The sequence below is a fragment of the Leptonychotes weddellii genome, chromosome 9, assembly GCF_054177405.1.
Source record: "Leptonychotes weddellii isolate Sample4059 chromosome 9, ASM5417740v2, whole genome shotgun sequence".
Lineage (NCBI taxonomy): Eukaryota > Metazoa > Chordata > Mammalia > Carnivora > Phocidae > Leptonychotes > Leptonychotes weddellii.
Genome location: NC_138377.1, coordinates 121,921,862 through 121,944,077, shown reverse-complemented (window position 1 = coordinate 121,944,077; position 22,216 = coordinate 121,921,862). Strand labels below are relative to the sequence as shown.

Below are 22,216 nucleotides of genomic sequence, written 5' to 3'. Positions count from 1 at the left end.
CATTCCGATGGCTGATGGAGTGAGCCGTAGACACCACTTTTTAAATTTACTTGCACTTTGTTGATTAACTTGAAAGTTATTCAGAAAGCTTCAAAAACTTGCCATCTTCAAGCATGTTCCCAGGGCCAGCATCCTAAGTACCCAGAGATAAGATAATTTTGCTATCATGTCTTCGCACTGTAGTTCTGAAGCCAACGAAGTCACAGAACCATTGGAAGATATCCACTCAGAGCATGTACTCAGCATGTAAAACACTGTGCTGTGTGTTTGAGCAGGACCCTGTTACAGGATTGGACAGCATTGTTCTAGAATGCAAGTGCGCTGCCAGGGTCTATTTTCTTGGTCACAGGATCGTCGTCTGACTGCCACATATTCTTTATACAGACTAACAGCCCTCTCAGCAGTGTCTTTGATCTTACACAATAGCTTGACATAAAAATAGTAAAAATTCTAGCTGGATACCTGAAGTAAGCATTTTCCTTGGAATATGCACTGACACAGCACTCCTCTACGGAAAGAATAGTTTTGATGATCCAACAACACAGATTTGGATCTTTCTTTTAGTAAGTGGCAGATAGGAAGCCGAGGGACTGGGAGGGACAGTCTTGCAAAAGCCCAGGCAAAAAATATTAAGGATCTCTGACATGGGGATGGTGAGGACAGGATGAGCCAGAAGCATTTAGAAATAATGGGTAGTGGGACCAGCTGAATGTGGGGGATAAAAGAAAACATCTGAGGGCACATCAGTCGGTTAAGAAGCTCTGGGTGGCTCAGTCGGTTAAGCAACTGCCTTCGGCTCAGGTCATGATCCTGGAGTCCCAGGATCAAGTCCCGCATCGGGCTCCCTGCTCGGCTTCTCCCTCTGACCCTCCCTCAGCTTCTCCCTCTGACCCTCCCCCGCTCTCATGCTCTCTGTCTCTCATTCTCAAATAAATAAATCTTTAAAAAAAAAAAAAGGCAACACACATAAAATAAAACATCTGAGGTCAAGGTTAGAATTTCTTTCATGAACAAAACTTGGGCAGATGATGATGTCAATTACAGGAATACAAGAAGAGGAGCAGATTGGGGGATTCAAAGTGAGGACAAGAGACTCAGTTTGAGAGTTTTTTAGACACGCTGAGTTTGAAGGGCCTGTGGAACGACCAAGTTGGAAATACTAGTGTGAAGCTCAGCAGGAAGATGAAAGCTTGACATCTGGAAGATGAAAGCTTGACATCTGGACAGAGAGGGGATAGGCAGAGACAAGTAATCCAAGGAGACAGAAGCACAACCCAGGAGACCACAGGAGACAACAAAAGAGTGTCACGGAAGCTGAACAGAAGAAAGGAAAAGTGGTTATCAGGGAGGTCAAGTTAGAGGAGGACCAAAAAGAGACTGATGGATGTGGTTACAGTTCACAATTTTTAAAAGGTCAAGGGAGAGAAAGGCCACTAAAATCAGCAGTTGAGGGGGGGCACTGGTGACCTTTTTAGGAGCACTGTTTGCTGATGCCTGAGCCTGCTCTAATGGGACACAATCCTTCATTCTGCAATAAGAGACAAATGCTTAATACTGAAGTGCCTCCTGAAGTTAAAACAGTAACAAACTCATCTTTTCTAAAATATAAGCTCCACCTGGCTGCCTCAGTTGGTAGAGCGTATGACCCTTGACATCAGGGTCATGAGTTCGAGCCCCACATTGGGCAAAGGTTTACTTACAAAAATAAAGCATAATGAACCGCAGAATTTTAGAACTGGAAGGGTGCTTACTGATCATCTATCTGATCGATCCCCCTCATTTTACAGTTGAGGAAACTCTGGTATAGGGCAAGTTTCAGGAGAGAAGCAGACCAGGCCCAGAGCTACTGCAGAGTCCAGACCACAGAACCCATGAAGCCCCCCTGTGCTTCGCTAAGAAGACAGAAGTACGTGTTGAGAACTAAACATGACATTGGAGAGTAGAGGCTTTATTTACAATGATACTCAATCAGGACTTAGTAAACGATATCTCTTCGTCCTCGTATCTTTTCAGCACAAGCTGTACTTCATACACAAAACGGAGACATATCCTGGGGGCCGGAAGTGAGCGCTCTCCTCAGATAATTTCTCTAAATCCCGAGTCAGTTCTGAGCTCCCCGGCTCTTAGTAGGGTAGTTGGTAGACACTTGGTTAGCAGCTGGGACCAAATTCCTGCATCCCGTAGGGAAACGTGTTCAGGGAAGACGTCAACACCAGCAGAGAGAACGTCAGGCTTTTACCTCACTCATGGCTTCCATAAGGCGAGCGCTGTTCGTGACCGCCGTTGTTAGAAAAATGAACCTGTACCCTATGGAGTCAAAAGCACCCGCACACGTGACTAAGAGCAGATCAGAGGCCCCCACGACGAGCCCCGGCCAGCCCTCCAGTTCCACAGCCCTGACTGGACCAGAGCAGCAGGTTACAGACACAGACGTGTCAATGCCACCCTCCTGGGCACGACGACTTGCTGCGTGTGGTGGAACTGGGCTCCCTGCACTTGAACCCGCAGCCGGACTACAGCAAGGGGTGCCCAGAGGCCCGCCAGGAAGCCTTCTGAGCACCGCCCTGTGTCCCCCAGGTCCCCCTTTCTGTTCTCTCTTACCTTTCTCTCTGCCCAGGAACCGGAGGGCTGAGATCTCCGAGAACGTGCAACCACCCAAGAACACCACCAGGATGAGGCGCAACGACTCGCTGGAAGCCTTGTCCTCCTTGGTCATGTCTGCGGAGATCAGGCCAGACTCCGATCTCCCGTGGCGCCCCCAGCCCCCCTCCCGCCCCACCCTGACCGCAGGGCCAGCCACGCACCTGTGAAGGCCAACTCACTGCAGTTGAGTAGCCGCACCACTTCGTCCAGACCCTGCCAGCTTCGTCGTTCCAGCACCTGGGAGGCCCGGGGTTCAAGTCTGAGACCCTATCCGGCTGAGGAAGGGGAGGTCGCAGCAGCCAGACTGTCACGTCTCTTGTTAGTTACGGGGGTGGCTGAAAGTTGGAATAGGCCAGGGACCAAGAGAAAGCAGAGAGTGAAATAGGAACGGCAGCGGGTCGCTTATTCTCACCTGCTCGATGAGTCGGCAGCTCAGGGGCACGTAAGCGCCACTGAAGACATACGCCATGTCCCGTGGCACTTTCAGATCATACTCGCCATCCACACGTGGGATCTAAAGGGCAAAGGGGACTACGTGAGGCACGTGACAACTCACCTCCCCAGCCTTTTACCCAGTCAGAGAAAAGTACATCCCCCCAAACAGGTCTTATTTCAGCTACGGGGAAAACTGGCAAAAGCCCTGAAAAAAAAAACAAAAAACAAAAAACCATAACCAAAGATTGAAGCTTTCGTTCAGTACCCACTGATTCTCCTGAACAAGTTCCCCTGTGCTCCCTATGAAGGGCTGGAAATTAAAGATGCCCCACTGCCGATCCCCTGGTGACAGGGGACATGTCTGTCACTGATGTGGCACTCAGCCTATCCTCTGGCCTTGGTGGGTGCTTGTTACAGGTTTATTAAGTGAATGAGTCTTTTGTGTCTTGTCTCATTATTAAATTAAGCTCATGCTATGATGCTACCAAATGAAAGGATCTTTATAAAAACAAAACAACAAAGAGATGTTGGGGATTCAAAGTACTCTGCAAAGGACTGGACCCATGGCTTCCCCATCCACCCTGAATCTACGTACCAAATTCAGCTTCTTGCTGATGGCACGGAAATTGCTCCTCTTGGCCAGAGAACTGAAGGCATCAGTAATCTTTCCTGGGAAGGAAATCTGTGCTGGATCTCATCGAAGATCGACGGATTTGTGACCCTGCCCCAGGTGATACCACTCAGGAAATGACAAATAGCAGGACCTTGCAAGTAGCAGGACCGTTCCTGGCTCAAGGCCCTCCTCAAAGCCGTTCCCCTAAGATTCCCTGGAACTGATCAAGACACTTGCCACCCTTCGCCCCACCACAGTCTTCCTACAGGGTACCGGCCATCCACTCAGTGCAATCTACAGAGTGACCCGAGCTCACTGGTGAAGTGTGTGGGCCTCAGAGTCAACCGACCTGGGCTCAAATCTGACTTACTCACTGAGGGACCTTAAACAAGTCACTTAACCTCACTCAGCCTGTTTCCTTCTCTAGAAAATGGAGGTTATAAGCTTACGTTTGTGAGGATTAAGTGAGAAACTGGTATCTACAGGTCTCAGCACATGGTAAGTGTTCAGTAAAGGGAACGTGCCCCTGCTAGCAGACGCAGTAGTAATGCCAGGAAGAGTGAAGGATCACATCCTCCTTCCCCAGCTCGTTCCCTCCCTCCCAGGGAGCTCTGGCTGCTGCGAGGAGAGAGGACTCTGGCCAGGGAAGGGGTTCCCTGCGCTCCCTGCTCACCTGCAGCCTTGTCTGTCACCAGCTTGCTCACTTTACTCTCCACAGCTGTGAGGGTGTCCCCCGGGGCCTGCTCCGTGAGGAGCCCTGCTCGCCGCAGATTGGAGAAGGTCAGCAAGTGCTCAGGGCCGTAGCTCTGAAGGAAATGCAAATCAGTCATTTACTGAGCATCCGCCACACCAAGGTCTAACACTGTCAGGTGATACGGAGGTGAGGGACAGAAGGGCTATGCATTCTGTGCCCTAAAGAAATAACCAAACACCAAACGAAGGAGGAAAAAAAAGAAAAGCATGAAATTATGAGAGAAGAGAGAAAGCCATTGATGGGAGGGTGCTGGGGAGGGCTTCAGAGATGAGGTAAGACTAGAGAAAGGCCTGGAAGGAAGGCCGTATCAACCCCTCACAAGATGCTAAAGTGAGGGAGAGCCCCAGGGGTGAGGACTCACCACCTGGTCCGACAGCTCAATGGCCCCAGCACTCCCAGCACCAGCCGCCCGCCAAGAGAGCAGGGAATAGGGGAGACGGGGAGGGGGAGGGTCTCTGCGTGCTGAGAGGCTGACTGTCCCGAGATGCCCTAAGAGGGAGGCCAGATTGGGAGCAAAATGGGGATGCAGACAGGAAAGAGGCCATTTCTTCTGCCTCTTTCAGAAGTGCCAATGACCTCCCTCCACCCAGTTCCCTCCAGAGTGCATTGTCACGGCCTTACCTGCAGATACTGTGTTTTCAGAGATCGGTAATCCTTGGGAATCAAACCTGAGGGTCAGGAAGATAAGACAGGTTCACGCGAACACCAGCTGAGGTGTCCTGAAATCGACAGCCATACCAACCCACCCACCCACCCTCTTGCTCCCCAAACAACCTTTATCAGGAGGAAGGAATCAGTAAATGTTAACCTTGCATCCAGCCAGCTGATTCTAAACTGACTCCTAAATTTCAGCTTGCTTATCGGCAGGGATGGCGGAGGGAGGCGGTAGGAGGGAGGCAAAGGGACTTGGGCACGTTCCTTCCTGGCTTGGGGCCAGTGCCCCTGAGTACTGCTTTACGGGCTACCGAGGAACGGGGCAAGTGTTCAGAGGAGGTCGAAAAGTGCGGTCTGAGGCGCTTTCCTCCAGAGAGGTACAAAGAGTGCGCTTGCAAGTCACGGGGTGAGCAAGTCACGGGGACGAACGGGTACAGGGAGTAGGGCCGATGGTTCTGTACTCGCTGCATTCGCAGGGAGCCCGGGACAACGCACACACTTGTCCCATCCCTGTCCGTACACCTGCAACTAATGTCCCATCGTGTGTCACCTCTACTTCCAACTAAAATAAAAAAAAAAACAGATGAAAGGGTTGCATAACCAAGTTAAAAGTTGTACCACAGGAGGTCGCAGAATCTGAGCTCTTGGGAATGTTTATGAAATCGTTTGGCTGTCCCCTTTTCCTGGACTCTTTATTATGAAAGCTCGTGGAAGGTAGGCGGCCAGATGGAAGAGAGAGAGAAATGCCACTCTGTGCTGTGCCCTTGTGGTCCTAAGATGTGACAGAGCTTGTTCGGGGCGGGGGGGGGGCTGGGGGCTGAGTGTGGTCCCGCTCAGGGTCGGGACACTAAGTGACCCCAGGCCCTTGGGATGTCTCACACGGAACAAAGACTGCTTTAGCTTACAGGGGAAAGAATCCACGGAATTACTGGGAAACGTTCTGTCGGCTAGGCTATTCTATCATTCAAAATGATTTCTTCTGTGCCTAAGGTACAGTTTTTCAGTCTGGTGTCTTTGGTTCCAGGGGCTCACCATTCTCAGTGAGGGACAAAAGGCACATGAGGCGGAGGCTTTCTATAGGCGACACCTGCATGGGAAGAGAGTCCTAGAGAATTCAAGTTCCACGACACACGCTCTTTCCTCTTCCTTCCGCTGAAGGCCACGCCCGCCGCGACACATGGCTCCCAACAGCCCCGGCCACCTGCTCACCTGCCGGTCTATGTGTTCTTCGATGTAGCTGGTGCTCTCCCGGATGTTGAAGCCCTCCAGCAGTGCTGTGAGGACGCAAGAGGAGAGCCCGTTACGGGGGGGAGCAGCTCAGCTCTGGCCATCTATGCTAACAGGTGTCTGTCTCCCCATCTTTCTCCATGCTTGGGGGTGGGGGGCTAAGGGACCCCCGGGACTTCTAGCAGGAACCAGCATTCCACCCAGCCAGCATCAGCTGGAAGGAGCCAGAGAGCATCTTTGCTGGGTGGGACGGTGCTGGGAGCAAGGGACGCACAGGAGGGAGCCAAGCACGGCCCCCACAGCTACCATGCTCAGTCTTGATGAGCTCCTGGAAGTCCTGCTTGGTCTTCTTCTTCATGATGGATTCACAGGCCCCGATATCTGCAGACAGGACAAAAAGCAAGCTGACATATTCCCGGTTCTAGTAGGATATGCCTTTATTGTCCAGAAGAATAAAAACTTTTTTTTTTAAGATTTTATTCACTTATTTGAAAGAGAAAGAGAGAGAGCGAACACAAGTTGGGGGAGGGGCAGAGAGAGAGGAAAAGGGAGAAGCAGACTCCCCGCTGAGCAGGGAGCCCCACGCGGGACTCGATCCCAGGACCCTGGGATCAGGACCTGAGCTGAAGGCAGAGGCTTAACCGACTGAGCCACCCAGGTGCCCCAAGAATAAAAAGTTCTTAAGGCAAAATGCAGAAGTACTTCTTCCCATTTCAGACAAAACAAGATCATTATTTGCTGGTGAACAAAGATCTCCCCCGGGGCAGATCTCCTCTGTAGCATCCCCTTGCCCTCCCCTCAAGCTGAAAGCTGAAACCTACGGACACTCAGCAGGCGGTGCTCCTGTTTCAGTCCTTTGAGCTCCTGGGACACGAAGTTCTTCATCTGCTTGATGTCCATGCCTCTCCGGCGCTGGGGGAAGTCCCCATGAGGTCAACCGCTCCCTGCCCTCAGACATGCGCAGCCACCACCCTCCCTCAGGTCCCCCCGATTCCAAGAGAAAAGACGGGGGGGCTGTCATCATATCAGAAGGGAGCCAAAGGGAAGCCAACAGAGGGGAAACAAAACAGAGGAGCCCGGGCTTGGAGCCTCACGTCATACTGAGCTTGCAAGTTCCGGGCCTTCTGGCTCAAAAAGCCGAAGACGTTGGAGAAGTGCTCATTACGAATCTCATTAAACACCTGCAAGGGCAACAAGCAGCAACAACTGACCAGAGAGAACCCTAACTAGTCCCTCCTCCCTCAGTAGTGGGACAGGAGCACAAGAGCGGTGCCCAGCTGTTCTAGCAAAAGCACACAGAAAGCTGAGCTGGTATCACAAGTGTATGTTAAACACCCAGATATTGTGCTCCGGGGTACGCTCACTCCTGGAGGGGGATCCCTCTCCCACAGGCTCAGCCTCCCCTCCCAGAGCCGGGCCCACAGCCTCGGGCCAACAGTGGCCCCCGGGCCATCCACCACCAGCAGCCGTACCCTCACCTTGTCCTCAGCATTGAGTAGAACCTTTAAGCTCCTGTCAGAGGATGTGACTTCTGGGCCAAAGTCGACACTCCCTTTGAGAGCAGAGGGAGTAGCTCTGAGGACCTCCAGTGAGGCCTTCCCTCTCCTCCCCTTTCCTGAACTGCCACTCAAAGTGCCCCAAACTATCTGGAAGCCAGCAGTCTGTTCAGAGTCTGAGGCTCTCCCACAAGCCCTGCCCCCTGCGAGAGGCCCCGGGAGCTGAGGAACCCGTCCATCTCGCCAAGATGCCACTTACCACACTTGATGCGGAAGGTGTCGTCCACCAGACCCTCGTAAACCACCTGGGAGCAAAGGGCCGTCACGAAGTCCACGTCTGAAACCGAGACCCCCCGGCCGTGAGGGTCCTCCCTGACCTACGCGGCTACCCAGTTGGCTCGGCGTCAGCTCGCGTGCCTCCACGGGGCCCAAGTGCCGGGCTCCCGATCAACGCTGCCATTCACAGCCCCGACCTGAGGATCCTAACTGGGCCACCGCGTTGGCCGGATCCCCATGTCTTTGAGGGTCCAGAGATGACAGGAATGCTGAGCATCATTTACCTCTGTCCAGGAGGAAGAGATGTCCAATCTCCGGCCTTCGGCCCTTGGTTTCGCCATCTTCCTCCTCCTCCAGTTTTCTCCACAATTCATATGACATCTGCCAGGAACCAAGATATTCTGTCTCATGTCCAGGTCCCTGCTGCAGCCCACACCTACTGAAGCCAACTCTTTTCCATGTGACACCTCTCCTTGACCCCAAGAGGGGAGCTAATTATTAACACCACTACCCACTGCACTCCCGTCTGTGCCCACCCCTCCCAGCCTTCCCCCTGCTGATGAAGGACTATCTCTGCCCCCGAAGAAAAGACTCAGGAGTGCTATCCGGAGGCCCTGGCTCTTGCTTTTCTGTCAGTCACACAAGTCCTCCTCCTCTCTGAGGAACTCTTCTAGAACAATAAAAGCAAGTTGAAGAACACGGCTCTTATCACAGATGCCCCTGGTCACTCCATGGTGGGCAGAGAACAGGTACAAGAGGGGCCATCGGGACCACAGAGCTGCTCGTGCCCACCTTGGTGCATCTGCCAATTCCATAGCAGTTAGGAAAGGGCCCGTAGAGAGTGCTCAGAAGGTGCAAGGCCTGTACCGCAGTGTTGATCCAGCGCTGATCTCCTTCCTGCAGGAACCATATGGGCCACAGAGATATGGCTCAGCCCAAGAAAGCAATCTGGAAAGGGGCTAGCCCTAGCAGCCCGGGAGCAGGAAGGCCGGGTATGTGTGGGGACTGTCCGACCGCTCTCATTCTGGCCCCAAAGGAAGTCCTGTGGACATCAGCCATTCAGTCTGCAAAACGCTCTTCCTCATAATAAATTATAGGAATTACAGGAAGGTTACGTCCACGTTTCTGGCCCACAGGACCCCGTGTGTGTCCCCACCTGTCGATGCCAAGACCCAAGGACCCTGCACTTACCAGGAAGTAGTCCCTGAAAAATTCTGGGAGCTCCATGCTCAACAGATCCACATCAAGAGGCAGCAAAGAAAAGGCCCATTCGTCACAGCTCACATCTGTGGGTACAGAGAGCATCAGCCTCCCCGCAGAAGGCACAGGGCTCCATTATGAGAGAGAAGGTCCACCACGGTGACGCAGAAATATCTGAGTGCCTGCCACATGCCCAGCCCTACACTAAGCACGGGACACTCAAAGATGAGTGACAGTCTGTGCCTTAAAGGAGTTCGTGGTCGGATAACAAGAAGAGAAATGCACACCACAGCTTGTCATACAACGTGAGAGGGGCGTGTTTTCATTCGAGTGCCGACTGGAAGTGCCGAGGAAACACTCATTCGCTGGTGGACAAATACTGACAGAAAGCCACGTCTGTGTGGGCACTAGGCCGGGCACTAGGGGTGCGGAAATGGAACGGACATGCTCCCCATTTTCTGCGAGAGAATCCCAATCCAGTGAGAAACACACCAGACACATCTCATTACAGTTGTGCTCCAGAGAAGAACAGCAGTTTGGGAGCCCATATATTGCAGGGATCGAACCTCAACTACGTGGGGCATAGGAGAAGTACAGGAGCATAGGAAAGACTTCCCTAAAGAAGTGACACTGACGCTTAGAATTTGAGTAAGATTTGGGTATGAAAAAAAAAGGCTGAGGGTGGAGAATATTCTAGGCCACAGGAAAAGCAAATGGGAAGTGCCCATGGCTGGAAGGTGGAGAGTCAGGAGAAGGAGGGAGCTGCACATGGTGAGGCTGAGGGGCCAGGAAAGGGCCAACTGCAGAAGGCCGCCGAAGATTCTGGCACCAGGGCGGGATCTCCAGCAGGGAGCACGGTGCTCAGGTCAGCGCTGCATGCAGAATGGAGGGAGGGAAGGCACACTTTTTCCTTGTGGGAGTCTCGGAAAGGGAGGAATGGCAGCACCTGGCACCCCCTTCAGCCTTCCCATCAAGGCCCTGTCCCGCTCCTCGTGGTCAGGAACCTCCCCTCCCCCCAGGCCAAGAGGCAGTGAGGAGGGTCCCAGCGTTATTTCCTTCCCTTCTTCCGCATATTCTCCCCTCCCCACTCACTGCCGCCTCCTCTCACCTCCATAGACTCCCTCTTCCTCCAGCACCATCTCACACGCATGAAACTGAAAGACAAGAAGAGGGAGTGGTTGCTGACCACCTTCTTCTCTGTTCTTTGCATCTCTCTGGAGTTCCTTCGCAGTCACTGCTGAGGACAATACCTACTGAACCCAGTGACAACGACAAGAGAGCGTGGACTCTTTAGGACAACAGGAAGGACCACTGGGACCATCTAGCCCAGCACTTTGTTTCCCTTTATCCGCTTTATTTAGGTATTAAGTCCAATGCTCTTTTCTCCCTGCGAGACTGGAAAGCTCCACAAAGGATCAGCAAAGCATCCGCAAAGGGTGCACCCCGCAGACAGACATGGGAGGGAAGGCACAAGCGCACCTCAGAAACAGGGGAAGCGAAGCAGGCAGCAGTGGTGGGGGGGGGTCGGGGTAGGACATGTCCAGGGGACGCCTGGAGTCACTGAGAGAGGTCTGGAGATCCAGCTTGGGGTCCCTGGCACAGGACATTTAAAGTGGGTGGTTTGTCCAAGAGAAAAGAACACAGAGGGAGATGACCGCTAAGGACAGGATTGTAGGGGACACCGCAATTAAAAGGGCGCACAGGACAACGCCTGGAGGAGAAGACGGAAAGATGACATGGAGGTGGGAAAGGGGGACTCGGCATCTCTAAAGGCAGCAAAGGTGAGTCTCAGGAGGAATGGGCAACTGTGTCAAATGCAAGGACATTAGGTAGGTCAAGTGGGAACCAGGCATCGCCGAGTTTGACAACAGAGTCCTGGCGGGGGACTCGAATTAAAGACGAAGGCGGGGGTGAGGACACAGGAGCAGTGGCGGAAAGAACTGTTGACACAAGTCTCCACACAACAGAAGGGAGAGCCCCTGACAGGAGAAGACATGAAGCAGGGAGAATTACTAAGAAGGGGTAGACATGGGGCGCCCGGGTGGCTCAATTGGTTGAGCGTCTGCCTTCGGCTCAGGTCATGATCTCGGGGTGCTGGGATCGAGTCCCACATCGGGCTCCCCACTCCACACGGAGTCTGCTTCTCTCTCTACCCTTCCCCCCTGCTTGTGTGCTCTCTCCCTCTCCTGCTCACTCTCTCAAATAAATAAATAAAATCTTAAAAAAAAAAGGGGGGAATAGACATGGTTGAAGACAAAAGAGAAAGAATCTACCCGACAAAGTAAGACAGTAGAAAAGGAACGCGGGCATGGGCCCAGGAACACAGATGAAGCAGCGGATCGGGGAGGGGACGAGGCCAGGGTCACTTCCTCCTTTGATACAAATGGGAAGAAGGCGAAATACTTGGAGGCAATGAGGAAGGAAGGAGGAGCACTCCCGTCTGATAATGATGATGATGGTAAGAGTTGATGTGCATTAAATATTTCACATGTGCTAGGCATCGTCCTTAGTGTTTTTTTTAAAGATTTTATTTATTTGTTTGTTTGTTTGTTTGTTTGAGAGAGAGAGAGAATGAGAGAGAGAGAGAGCACATGAGAGGGGGCTGGGTCAGAGGGAGAAGCAGACTCCCTGCTGAGCAGGGAGCCAGATGTGGGACTCAATCCCGGGACCCCAGGATCATGACCTGAGCCGAAGGCAGTCGCTTAACCAGCTGAGCCACCCAGGCGCCAGGTCCTTAGTGTTTTATAAGGATTACCTCTCGTTGTCCTCATGATGATTCCACGAGATGTGGAAGATTCATGCTACATATTCCTTATTTTACTTAACACAGAAGAATCCTATTCATCCCTAACTCATTTCTTTTTTTTTTAAGTAGGCTCCACGCCCAATGTGGGGCTCGCACTCACAACCCTGAGATCAAGAGTCACATGCTCTGCAGACTGAGCCAGCTGGGCGCCCGGTCCCTCAGTCAGGTCCGTCAGTGAAACTGAAACTGGAGGCCCACTTTTAGTGCTAACTAATGGAATTTCAGAGCCCAGATCGAAAACTGACAATCTTCATAATTAACAAAAGGAGTCTCAGAAAGAGAGATTCCCTCTTCCCTACAGCTACTGAGGGAGAGACTGTCCTGCAATATAAAATTAGGTCAAAGAATCTAATTAGATATGATGTGAGATGGAGAAAATTCATCGAAGTATCAATTTTGTTTTTCTGTGTAACATGGAGGCTTGTAGGATTATCTGAAACTGTTACCAACTTGTTCTATTCCCTGTTTAAACAAATCTCTCCTTGGAAGTATAATTTGAAAAAAGGGGTTTTATAAGACTCCAAAAGCTAGAATTTATTGCCACAGCTCGTTAATAACATTTAAAAGTAACCTGTATGTCTGACCGGTTATCTTAATAATTTCTTGCCCTGGTAATGATGTTATACTTGATATACTTGTATTTCTCAACAGGAAAAATAGCCATAGGATTTTCTATGAATCTTCAAAGGAAGATCATTAGCTCTTTCTTCTTATTCCTTTCATGTGATGAGAAAACAATATAAGCCTGTAATTTCACTAGATTTCCTAATAAAAACTGAGTCACTTAAATTAAAAGGGGTAAGTACTTGCCATGTGCAACAACATGGATGGAGCTAGTGAGTATTAGGCTAAGTGAAATAAGTCAGAGAAAGACAAATATCATATGATCTCATTCATATGTGAAATTTAAGAAACAAAACAAACGTACAAAGAAAAAAAGAGGCAAACCAAAAATCAGACTCTTCACGAGAGAGAACAAACTGATGGTCACCAGAGGGGAGGTGAGTGAGGGGATGGGAGGAATGGGTGAAGGGGATCAAGACTGCACTTATCGTGATGAGCACTGAGTAATACACAGAACTGTTGAATCCCGACATCATGCACCTGAAACTAATATAACACGGTAGGTTAACTATACTGGAATTAAAACAAAAAATTAAAAATTAAAAAAAATGTTCAGCCCTGTTTTGTTTAAAAAAAAATAAAAGGTAAGTACTACTGTCAACTCCATTTTATAGATGAGAAAACTGAGACACCGAGAGAGCAGTTAAGTAACCCATCCAAGATCACACAGGTAACAAGTGCTAAAGCAAGGATTTACACCCAGTCTGGCTTCAGAGTCTCAGACTGAGCTACTGCTTCTACTTTCTCCAGAGTTTTTTGGGAAGGATTGAAAAAGAATAAATCCCTATCCTTTCAACCGCTCCATGCGGTGTGCACTCCTTGGTACAGCTTCCTAGGCCTCGGGCAGGCCGTGTACATAAGACCACGCACCTTGCTGACATGGGGGTGAGAGCAGAGCCTGATGGAATCCGGGAACGGACATGCTGTGAGCACCGAACACTACAACTATTGAGCGAAAATAGATGGAAGAGACCTAGCCTGGCGAGGCTACCTCACTGTGTGACCCTGGGCTTTACTTCCCTCAGAGGCTCAAAGCTGGGGTGGAGCAAAATGGTCTCTCGGCTCCTTTCTTGTGTAAGAAAGGGCCTTTCCAAAGTACAGTGGTATGGTTCTACAACCCGGGGGCAGCCGCCCACATGCCTTGGATGAGCCTGGAGGAGTAATGACTTACCGTATTTATTGTTAAAGGGATAAAGGGACAAAATCACTGAAACCCCAGAACACAGTGCATATTACTATACAGAAATCTGAGTTAGAAGGGACACACAGCAGGTTATGCTTCAGAAGAAGTCTACATAGAGGCCACCTCTCACAACTCCACAGTCTGTAACTGGGGCAGTTTGACAACAGGGCCTCTGCTAAACAACCAGGGCCACGTTAATGACAAGACAGTGACAAGTATTTTGTTCAGTCACACATAACTTGCTTTGGGGGAGACACGGCTATTGGCCCCCTGCCCCTTCCCAGCCTTCCGTCCTGATCTACCTTCTCCTGCTCCCACCAGGACCCAAACTCACCTTCTGAGGGCTGAAGATCACTTTGTATTTTCGAGTTCGGCCAGCCAATTTGTCAGCATTGACAAGACCTACAGACAGAAGGAAAGCAACCCAGAAAGCCATGGGCCATCTGTTAGACTAGATGCAAGGAAGCAGACATCCTCTCCGAGTGGTGTGGCCCACTCGAACCACCTTTTCTCATTAAAAGGTCCTTATGGCCTAGGCCCTTCCTCCCGGCCACTCTTTCCTAGGTCTTAGTTACGTGTGGCACCACGACATACTCACCAGCAACGTATCGCATGTTCTTGATGCGGGGTCGGACCAAGAAGCACAATCTGTGGGAGGGAAAATAAAAACAAAACAAAACAAAAAACCTCAGTGAAGAAAAATCCTGAAGTTGGTGATAGCAGCTTAGAAGAAATGGAAACAAGGTCAACTCTTCCAACATTTGCTCTTCTCGCCAGGCCTTGAGCTCTCACCCTAGCCAAAGTAATGCCCGCTCTCTCGGCCGACCACATCCCGCGCACAGAAGACTCCCTTCGACACCACAGGTACACGGGCACTGTGGGTACTTACTGGCCCATGGCGGCCCCAGGAGCTCCTGCTCTCACATAATTTACAATCCATTGGGCAAAGTCAGATACACACGTATGGAGTATATTGATAATCAGGTGTTAAAAACAATACAAGAAAGTATACAAAACTGTGTTTTTCAAACGGGGGTTCCTGGAGGTACTCTCCATGTATCCAGGAGAATTTTTTCCTCTAAGGAAACATGAACATTACTTAAGATCGAAAAATATAAAAGATAAAAACGGAGGCCAGACACAGGCCGTCTGTGACAATGTGCCAAGTGACCAGGACAAACACTAAACACCACAGAAATCCAGAGGAGGAGAAAAGCACCCCGGACCGGAATGGCGACAGAGGGCTTCATGGAGGAGGTGGGGCTGGGCTCGGAAGGCTGGGTGTTTTCTGCAGGAGGCAGGCAGAGTGGGCGGAGTGGCCAGAGGGCAAAGGCATGTGCGCACAGTTGGGCAGCATGAGAAAGCACGAGTCAGGGTGCCCGGCAGGCTCGGTCAGTGGAGCACGTGACTCTTGATCGCGGGGTCAGGAGTTGGAGCTCCACATCGGGTGCAGAGATTACTTAAAGAAATAAAAAGTAAAAAAAAGAAAAAGAAAGTGTGTGTCAAGCAGAGGCTTGAGGGGACACGTGACAGAGCAGGCTGGAAAGGCAAGATGAGCCTCACTGGAGGCAGCCTTGGAATCTGTGATGAGCAATCTGGACTTTAGTCAGCAAGTAAGGGAAGCCTTGAAGGTTCCCGAGAAGAGCATAATGAAAAAATTTTTGAAAGATTAATCGATCTGGCTAGAGATGGTGGACTGGATTAGAGAGAGAAGAGGACAGGGGAGGGAGAAAGTGCGGAAGGGAGACCAAGTAAGAGGGCAAGCATAACCTAGGCGTGAACTTGCGGAAGTGCAGAGAGGTGAACCACATCACAAACATGGCGCCAGATCCAGCCAAGGACAGACGGGAGGCAGAGCTGCGGGGACCTCCTCCAGCCTGGAGCCCAGACAGACTCTCCCAGATACTCACTGTTCATTGGAGCTGAGGGCTGGCTTGTTCTCCACTTTGTACAGTTTGTCGACTTCATGTTGCTAAAGAGAGAACCCAACAGGACAATGCACGTAAGTTCTTGGAAACCCAAAGCAGGACACAAAGAGGACTTCTGTAAGGGATCCTCTGTGCTTCTTCTGGGAATCAAACTGCCCTGACAACCATCCCGCTGAACTTTCCTCAAACTGTCAACAGAACAAAACCAAACAATTCAAAACCAATCCAAACAACACAATCATCCCCCTTTGTCCACCCAATTCAGCCAGCCTGCAATTTCCCTAAAAGGGCAGTCACTCATTAGTAATTTGTACTGTTCATTAAGATAAAAACTGCTTCGTGAGCAAAGAGGAGCCCAAGTCCACTGGGAAAAGGGGCAGGTACCTTCAGGATGGAGACATTGGCAATCCGATCCAAAGGGCTCATGAGATCTGCCTCAATGAACAAGTCCTTTTTTCCTGGAAGCTGAAGGACACAGTACATTGGGTCACTCCTAGGTCACATACGCTCCCTCAGCTGAGCTCGTCCAGCCATCCACTTAATAAAAGCACAGACTGGGTTGGAAGTGCCCTAGTGCTATCATCTAACCCAGGATCTTATTTGTCTGTATCCACAGCAGACGTTTCTTTATATATTCACCTAGTTTGTCTTCTCATTTTCTGTACCAGTGGAGAACTATTTCACCTTCTTGAAGGTTAAGTCCTCGTCACTCAACCACTCAACGCTTGCCCATGACCTTGTTCTGCATCATGGCTCTGTTCTCCACTCTGCCTCCCAACAACCCCGATCGCCTGCTGAACTAATCCAAACCAAACAAAGCCCCACTTTGCATCTGTCAACCCCTCAACTAACTGCCATCTCTTTTTAAGTAGCGTTTTTCTTCTAATTACAAAAATAACCCACGTTCAATGCAGACAACTTAGCCCAGAACAGTCCAAAGCCACCCACCCACTCTCCCATCCAAATCCCTGCCATCTGATTCCTGCATCCCTTCTGATGCTGCTGTCTCACGTGTCCCGGGGAAGGAGGGGTCCCACTGAGTGGCAGAGAGAGGGAAGTCATCAGAAGTTTGCTCTCCAGGGGCGCCTGGGTGGCTCAGTCAGTTAAGCGGCTGCCTTCGGCTCAGGTCATGATCCCAGGGTCCTGGGATCAAGCCCCGCATCAGGCTCCCTGCTCAATGGGGAGTCTGCTCCTCCTGCTTGTGCTCTCTCATGCTCTCTCTCTCTCAAATAAGTAAAAAAAAAAAAAGAAGTTTGCTCTCCACTAGGCCTCGACAAATGGGTACGGTGTTGGCAGTGATAGAAGATGGCAATCCAGCAAAGGCCGGGGCAAGAAAACAGGCTGAATGGTAAGGACAGAACAAGCAATTTGGTTTGCATAAGGTAAGTGTAGGGCAGCAGTTCTCCAGCAGGTATGATTTTGCCCCATGGGGACATCTGGCAGTGTCAGAGACATTTTTGGTTATTTGACTTGGGGCAAGGGGTTTGACTGCCATCTACTGGGTAGAGGTTAGAGATGCTGCTAAACATCCTGAAATGCTTGGGACAGTCCCACAGCAAAGAATTAACCGGCCCCAAATGTCAGTGGCTGGGAAATCTTGATGTAGGGCAATGGTGGGAAATAGGACTGAAAAAGTTGACTGGAACTGGAGCATGAAGGACACCAATGTCAGGTTAGGGAGTTTGGAGTTGATCCTCTATGAACAAGGGAACAGAAAGCTTTTGAGCCTTGAAGAATCTACTCAGCTGGCAATTTTAGTTATATAACTGGGCAAGCACTGTGAGTACAATGGATTGGAGGCATTGGAAACTGAGGCAGGGAGTCCACGTATGTGGTTAAAGCAACAGTCCAAGCAGCCCAAGCGCGTAGCAATAAATGAGGACCTGATTTAAGCTGGTGGTGCTATGAACAAAAATACGTTAAGGATACATGGAATGTGTAAGAGAATTTTTTAAATAATTGAAAGAAATTAACAGTGTTAACAGCGCTTGTATCTGTTAGTTGAATGTGATTTTTTTCTTTTTTTTTTAAAGATTTTATTTATTTATTTGACAGAGACATAGTGAGAGCAGGAACACAAGCAGGGGGAGTGGTAGAGGGAGAAGCAGGCTTCCCGCGGAGCAGGGAGCCCGATATGGGACTCGATCCCAGGACTCTGGGATCATGACCTGAGCCGAAGGCAGACGCTTAACGACTGAGCCACCCAGGCGCCCCGATTTTTTTCTCTTTATACTTTCCCTCATCTTCTACCTTCTCTGTCATGTGTAAATATTATTGTATAATCTCTAAAGTCGGGTGTGAGGCAATATCCTTGGGACTCAGCAACTGGTTCAGTTAAATATGAGGAGGGAAGGAGAGTCAAAGATGATTCTGAGGGCTCGAGCCTGAACAGCAGTGCCAGTCAACAAGTCAGGGGCACCTGGGTGGCTCAGTCGGTTAAGGGTCTGCCTTCGGCTTGGGTTGTGATCCCGGGGTCCTGGGATCGAGCCCCACATCTGGCTCCCTGCTTGGTGGGAAGCCTACTTCTCCCTCTCCCACTCCCCCATGCTTGTGTTCCTGCTCTCGCTCTCTGTCAAATAAATAAAATCTTTAAACAACAAAACAAAACAAGAATTAAGTCAGAAGAAGTCAGTTTGAAGAGCAAATTATTGCACAGAAACCTGCACCTGCCATGGTAAGTCACCCTTGTGGGCAGCCCCTCCCGAGCTCCAAGTACAAGTGCCTGTCCTTGGTCTCATTTACTCTCTTTTATGTGCTTCTCACCTATAAGCAGCCTTAACTAGCATCTCTTTTCAATTCCTCACACGTTTGAGCGTCTTTTATGTGCCAATCACTGTGCTACCACTACGGGGCATATAAATGAGATATAAAATATGGTCCCAGATCCCCTGAGGTTCTCTGAGGTTCTTCCAAGTACCCATCTTCATCCCGACTGTAGCTCTATGTTTCTATCTGCTGGATGTTCCTCCCAGCATCTTCACTTCACCCTTTCCAAACCCAAACTAATCAGCCCCTTCCTCTAATTTTTTTTTTCATTTCAATTCAATGTTCATTTAAAAAATATTTATTAAACACATGCTATGTGCTTGACTCTACACTAGGTACTCCCTAGGTACACAGCGCTGAACAAAACAGACGTGTTCCCTGTCCTCAAGGACCTTCTAATCTAGTAGGGAACGTGGACATTAAATAAGAAAATATACATATAACACATTACAACTATAGCAACAGCATTGTTTTCCTTTTAACATAAGATAAAAATCTCAAACTCAGCTTTGCTTCTCTGTCATCCTTTACAATCAGTAAATCTTTGAGTCTTCTTTCACCATGACTTCAAAATCCATCCCTGCCTTTCGTTCCCACTGTCACTAATTTCACCTGATCTGTGGTCTCCTAACCAGCATTCTTGTTCCCCATTCACCCCACTCCGCACATGGCTATAAGAATCATCTTCATTTTTTTAAAAGATTTTATTTATTTATTTGAGAGAGAGAGTGTGTGTACAAGCTGGGGGGAGGGGCAGAGGGAGAGGGAGAAGCAGGCTCCCCAATGAGCAGGGAGCCCGACTAGGGGCTCGATCCCAGGACCCCAGGATCATGACCTGAGCCGAAGGCAGCCACTTAACTGACTGAGCCACCCAGCGCCCCTAGAATCATCTTCGAGTATTGCTTCACCCCTTAAGTGGGGAAAGAAAATCTTCAGTGGCTGCCTAATGCCCACTGCGTAACTTCTGATTGCTCTCTTCCCTGTACGGGCCTTCTCCTTCCCTGGTTCATCAACTTTGCTTCTACCAACCAGTCCATCTGCCTGGAACATGCTCCCCCATCTCCAAGGAAAATATGCTCATTCTTCACAATCCAGCTCCTTAAAATTCCTAGATCAATCCAGCTAGAAATGACCGCTTATTCTGAACGCTTCCGGCACCCTAGCTATCACCCATTTACCACACACTACGCCGTGTGTGGTAATCCGTATTTCATAGGCTCCTACTGGAGTCGATCCTTAAGGACCATGATGTCTTAACCATCCTTCCATACCCCAGTGATGCGGGGAACGACTGGTGTCTCCCCTTGCCTGTACCAAAAAGAAGTGACTTCTCTGCCAGGTCCCAAGCAGCTCCTAACTGCCTTCTGGTTTTCCTTCCTAAATGCTTCATTTTGGACCCGCCCCAGAAGCTCCAAGGACAATACCAAGGGCCTGGAACAAGATCAAGGGGACTCCGCAAGGAAGAACTATGCGTCCAGTGAGCGCTAAACTGTTGATGCAGAGAAGGCCCCAGGCGTGGCGGGCACTGACCTGCTCCAGCAGATAGATGAGCTGGTCTCGGGCCAGCCTCTTGAGCATGGAGAAGTCAGGCAGCTCTGGGGCGTCCGGCCGATGGGGAAAAGCCATGGCAGCGGGCACCGGAGCAGCGGGGTGGAAGAAGGGCGACGTCCTCCGCTCAGAGAAGGTCGGCAGCAGCCCGGGGTAAGCGCAGGACCGCGCTCCTTCAGGCCTGGGCACGGTTCGAAAGAGCCCCCGAAGGGGCCCTCGCTCCTGCGCGCGAATGAATGGCCACCTCTCGGTCAGACAGCCGCAGCCTCGGAGGACCCTCGTCCAGATCAGCAGCCGCGGGACCGACCCGCCCCTCCCCGGTCCACTCCGCCTGTAACCAGGATCCCGGTCTACACCCACAGATTTCGCGGCGTGCGGGGAAAACCCCGCCTCCTGCCAGAGAGAGAAGCGACTTCCTAGACCTCCCGGAAGTCCCGTGCGCTCGACCAGCGCTTAGCCTTCCGGGACGGGGACGGCGCGCGGGAAGGGACATTTGAAAACGGGAGGCAAAGGGTCAACGCTCCAGTCTCCTACCTGGCCAGAGGGAAGTGTTCCCATCATCACTAATCTTTAAAGGTACACCCAATTCTCCTAGCTCGCTCAAGCGAGGGTTGGGCACTTTTGCTAGATTTCAGAACTTCGTAAAATGGGCGAAACCCACTCCGGGTCCGGAGGGCACTGATCCCTGGGGATCTTGGCTGTCAGTCACATCTACTCCACAAATTTAGCTGCCAACTGGGAGCTCTCTGGCTTCCCAGCTGCAGGAGGCAAGACGCGGAGAGATGGGACACGGCGGGAGGAAGAAGGGGAACACGTTAGGATCCAGTGGAAGCTAAGTCCCGCCAGCTGCGACCTTTGGATTCAGGAGTTTTGACTCAATATCCTTCGTGGGGAAATGGACAAATAAACTGTGGCATATTCATAAAATAAAAATAACTGAATAGGGGCGCCTGGGTGGCTCAGTCGTTAAGCGGCTGCCTTCAGCTCAGGCCATGATCCCATGGTGCTGGGATCGAGCCCCGCATTGGGCTCCCTGCTCCGCGGGAAGCCTGCTTCTCCCTCTCCCACTCGCCCTGCTTGTGTTCCTGCTCTTGCTCTCTCTCTGTCAAATAAATAAATAAAATCTTAAAAAAAAAAAACTGAATAAATGAAAGAACCCAGATACAGAGTGGCTTCTATATGATGCCATTTATACACGGTTCTAGAACAGGAAAAACTAATCAATGGTGAAAAAAAATTTCAGAAAGTGATTGACTTTGGGGTAAGAATTGACTGGGAAGAGAAACTAGGGAATTTTCAGGGGTGATGGTAATGATCTAGATTCACCTTGTTTAAAAAAAAAAAAAAGCCATTATAAGGGATAGATGCGCTGACAATACCTGATCTCACTAATCCATCATAACATCACATCGTCATCTCCTTGTGAGATGCATAGGAAGTACAAAGCTTCACTCATTGCCAAAAATTGAACCAGATCAAGTCTCAAGATGCAAATACCAGTTGATAGGAAATATGGAGGGTAGTAGGAACATGACAATAAATAAACATCATAGGAATGAAACCTACTATATCCAAAATACAGGAAATAGGGGCGCCTGGGTGGCTCAGTCAGTTCCCATCGGACTCTTCATTTCAGCTCCGGTTATGATCACAGGGTGGTCGCATCCGGTTCCATGCTGGGCATGGAGTCTGCTTAAGATTCTCTCTCCCTCTCCCTCTGCCCCTCCACCTGCACTCGCGCCCTCTCTCAATAAATAAAGTTTTTCAAAAATATAGGAAATATATGGGTCAAATAACCTGTAAAATAGGGGAATAGCGTGGAAAGGGAAACCACTTTAGAATATAAGACACTTCTGGGACATAGCTACATCATGCAATGTTGCAATGTGTGGACCTTGTTTGGATCCTAATTCCAAGAAATGAACCATAAAAGTAATTTATGAAATAGTCAGAGAATATGATCAGGATATTAGCTGATACTAATTACTAAAACTTTTAAGGTACAGTAATGGCTTATGTGTCTATGGTAAAAAGGAGTTAAGAGGGCACTGGGGTGGCTCAGT

The 22,216-nt window shown here is 50.1% G+C and overlaps 1 protein-coding gene across 1 annotated transcript; it reads right to left on the bottom strand.

Annotated features, from left to right (window-relative positions):
* Nucleotides 1-1,927: 1,927 nt before the first annotated feature.
* On the bottom strand, nucleotides 1,928-20,564 carry VPS33B (VPS33B late endosome and lysosome associated). The gene is made up of 23 exons (XM_006748912.3): nucleotides 20,136-20,564; nucleotides 16,224-16,304; nucleotides 15,822-15,883; nucleotides 14,510-14,559; nucleotides 14,246-14,313; nucleotides 10,407-10,452; nucleotides 9,290-9,384; nucleotides 8,891-8,995; nucleotides 8,383-8,479; nucleotides 8,082-8,159; nucleotides 7,805-7,878; nucleotides 7,421-7,507; nucleotides 7,148-7,238; nucleotides 6,633-6,707; nucleotides 6,309-6,373; nucleotides 6,132-6,186; nucleotides 5,067-5,113; nucleotides 4,365-4,497; nucleotides 3,674-3,747; nucleotides 3,056-3,157; nucleotides 2,805-2,880; nucleotides 2,602-2,718; nucleotides 1,928-2,307 (listed from the first exon to the last, which is right to left on the bottom strand). Exons 1-23 carry the CDS (start codon nucleotides 20,229-20,231, stop codon nucleotides 2,228-2,230), a joined length of 1,854 nt encoding a protein of 617 aa, XP_006748975.1. The 5' UTR covers nucleotides 20,232-20,564; the 3' UTR covers nucleotides 1,928-2,227.
* Between the last annotated feature and the right edge of the window lie 1,652 nt (nucleotides 20,565-22,216).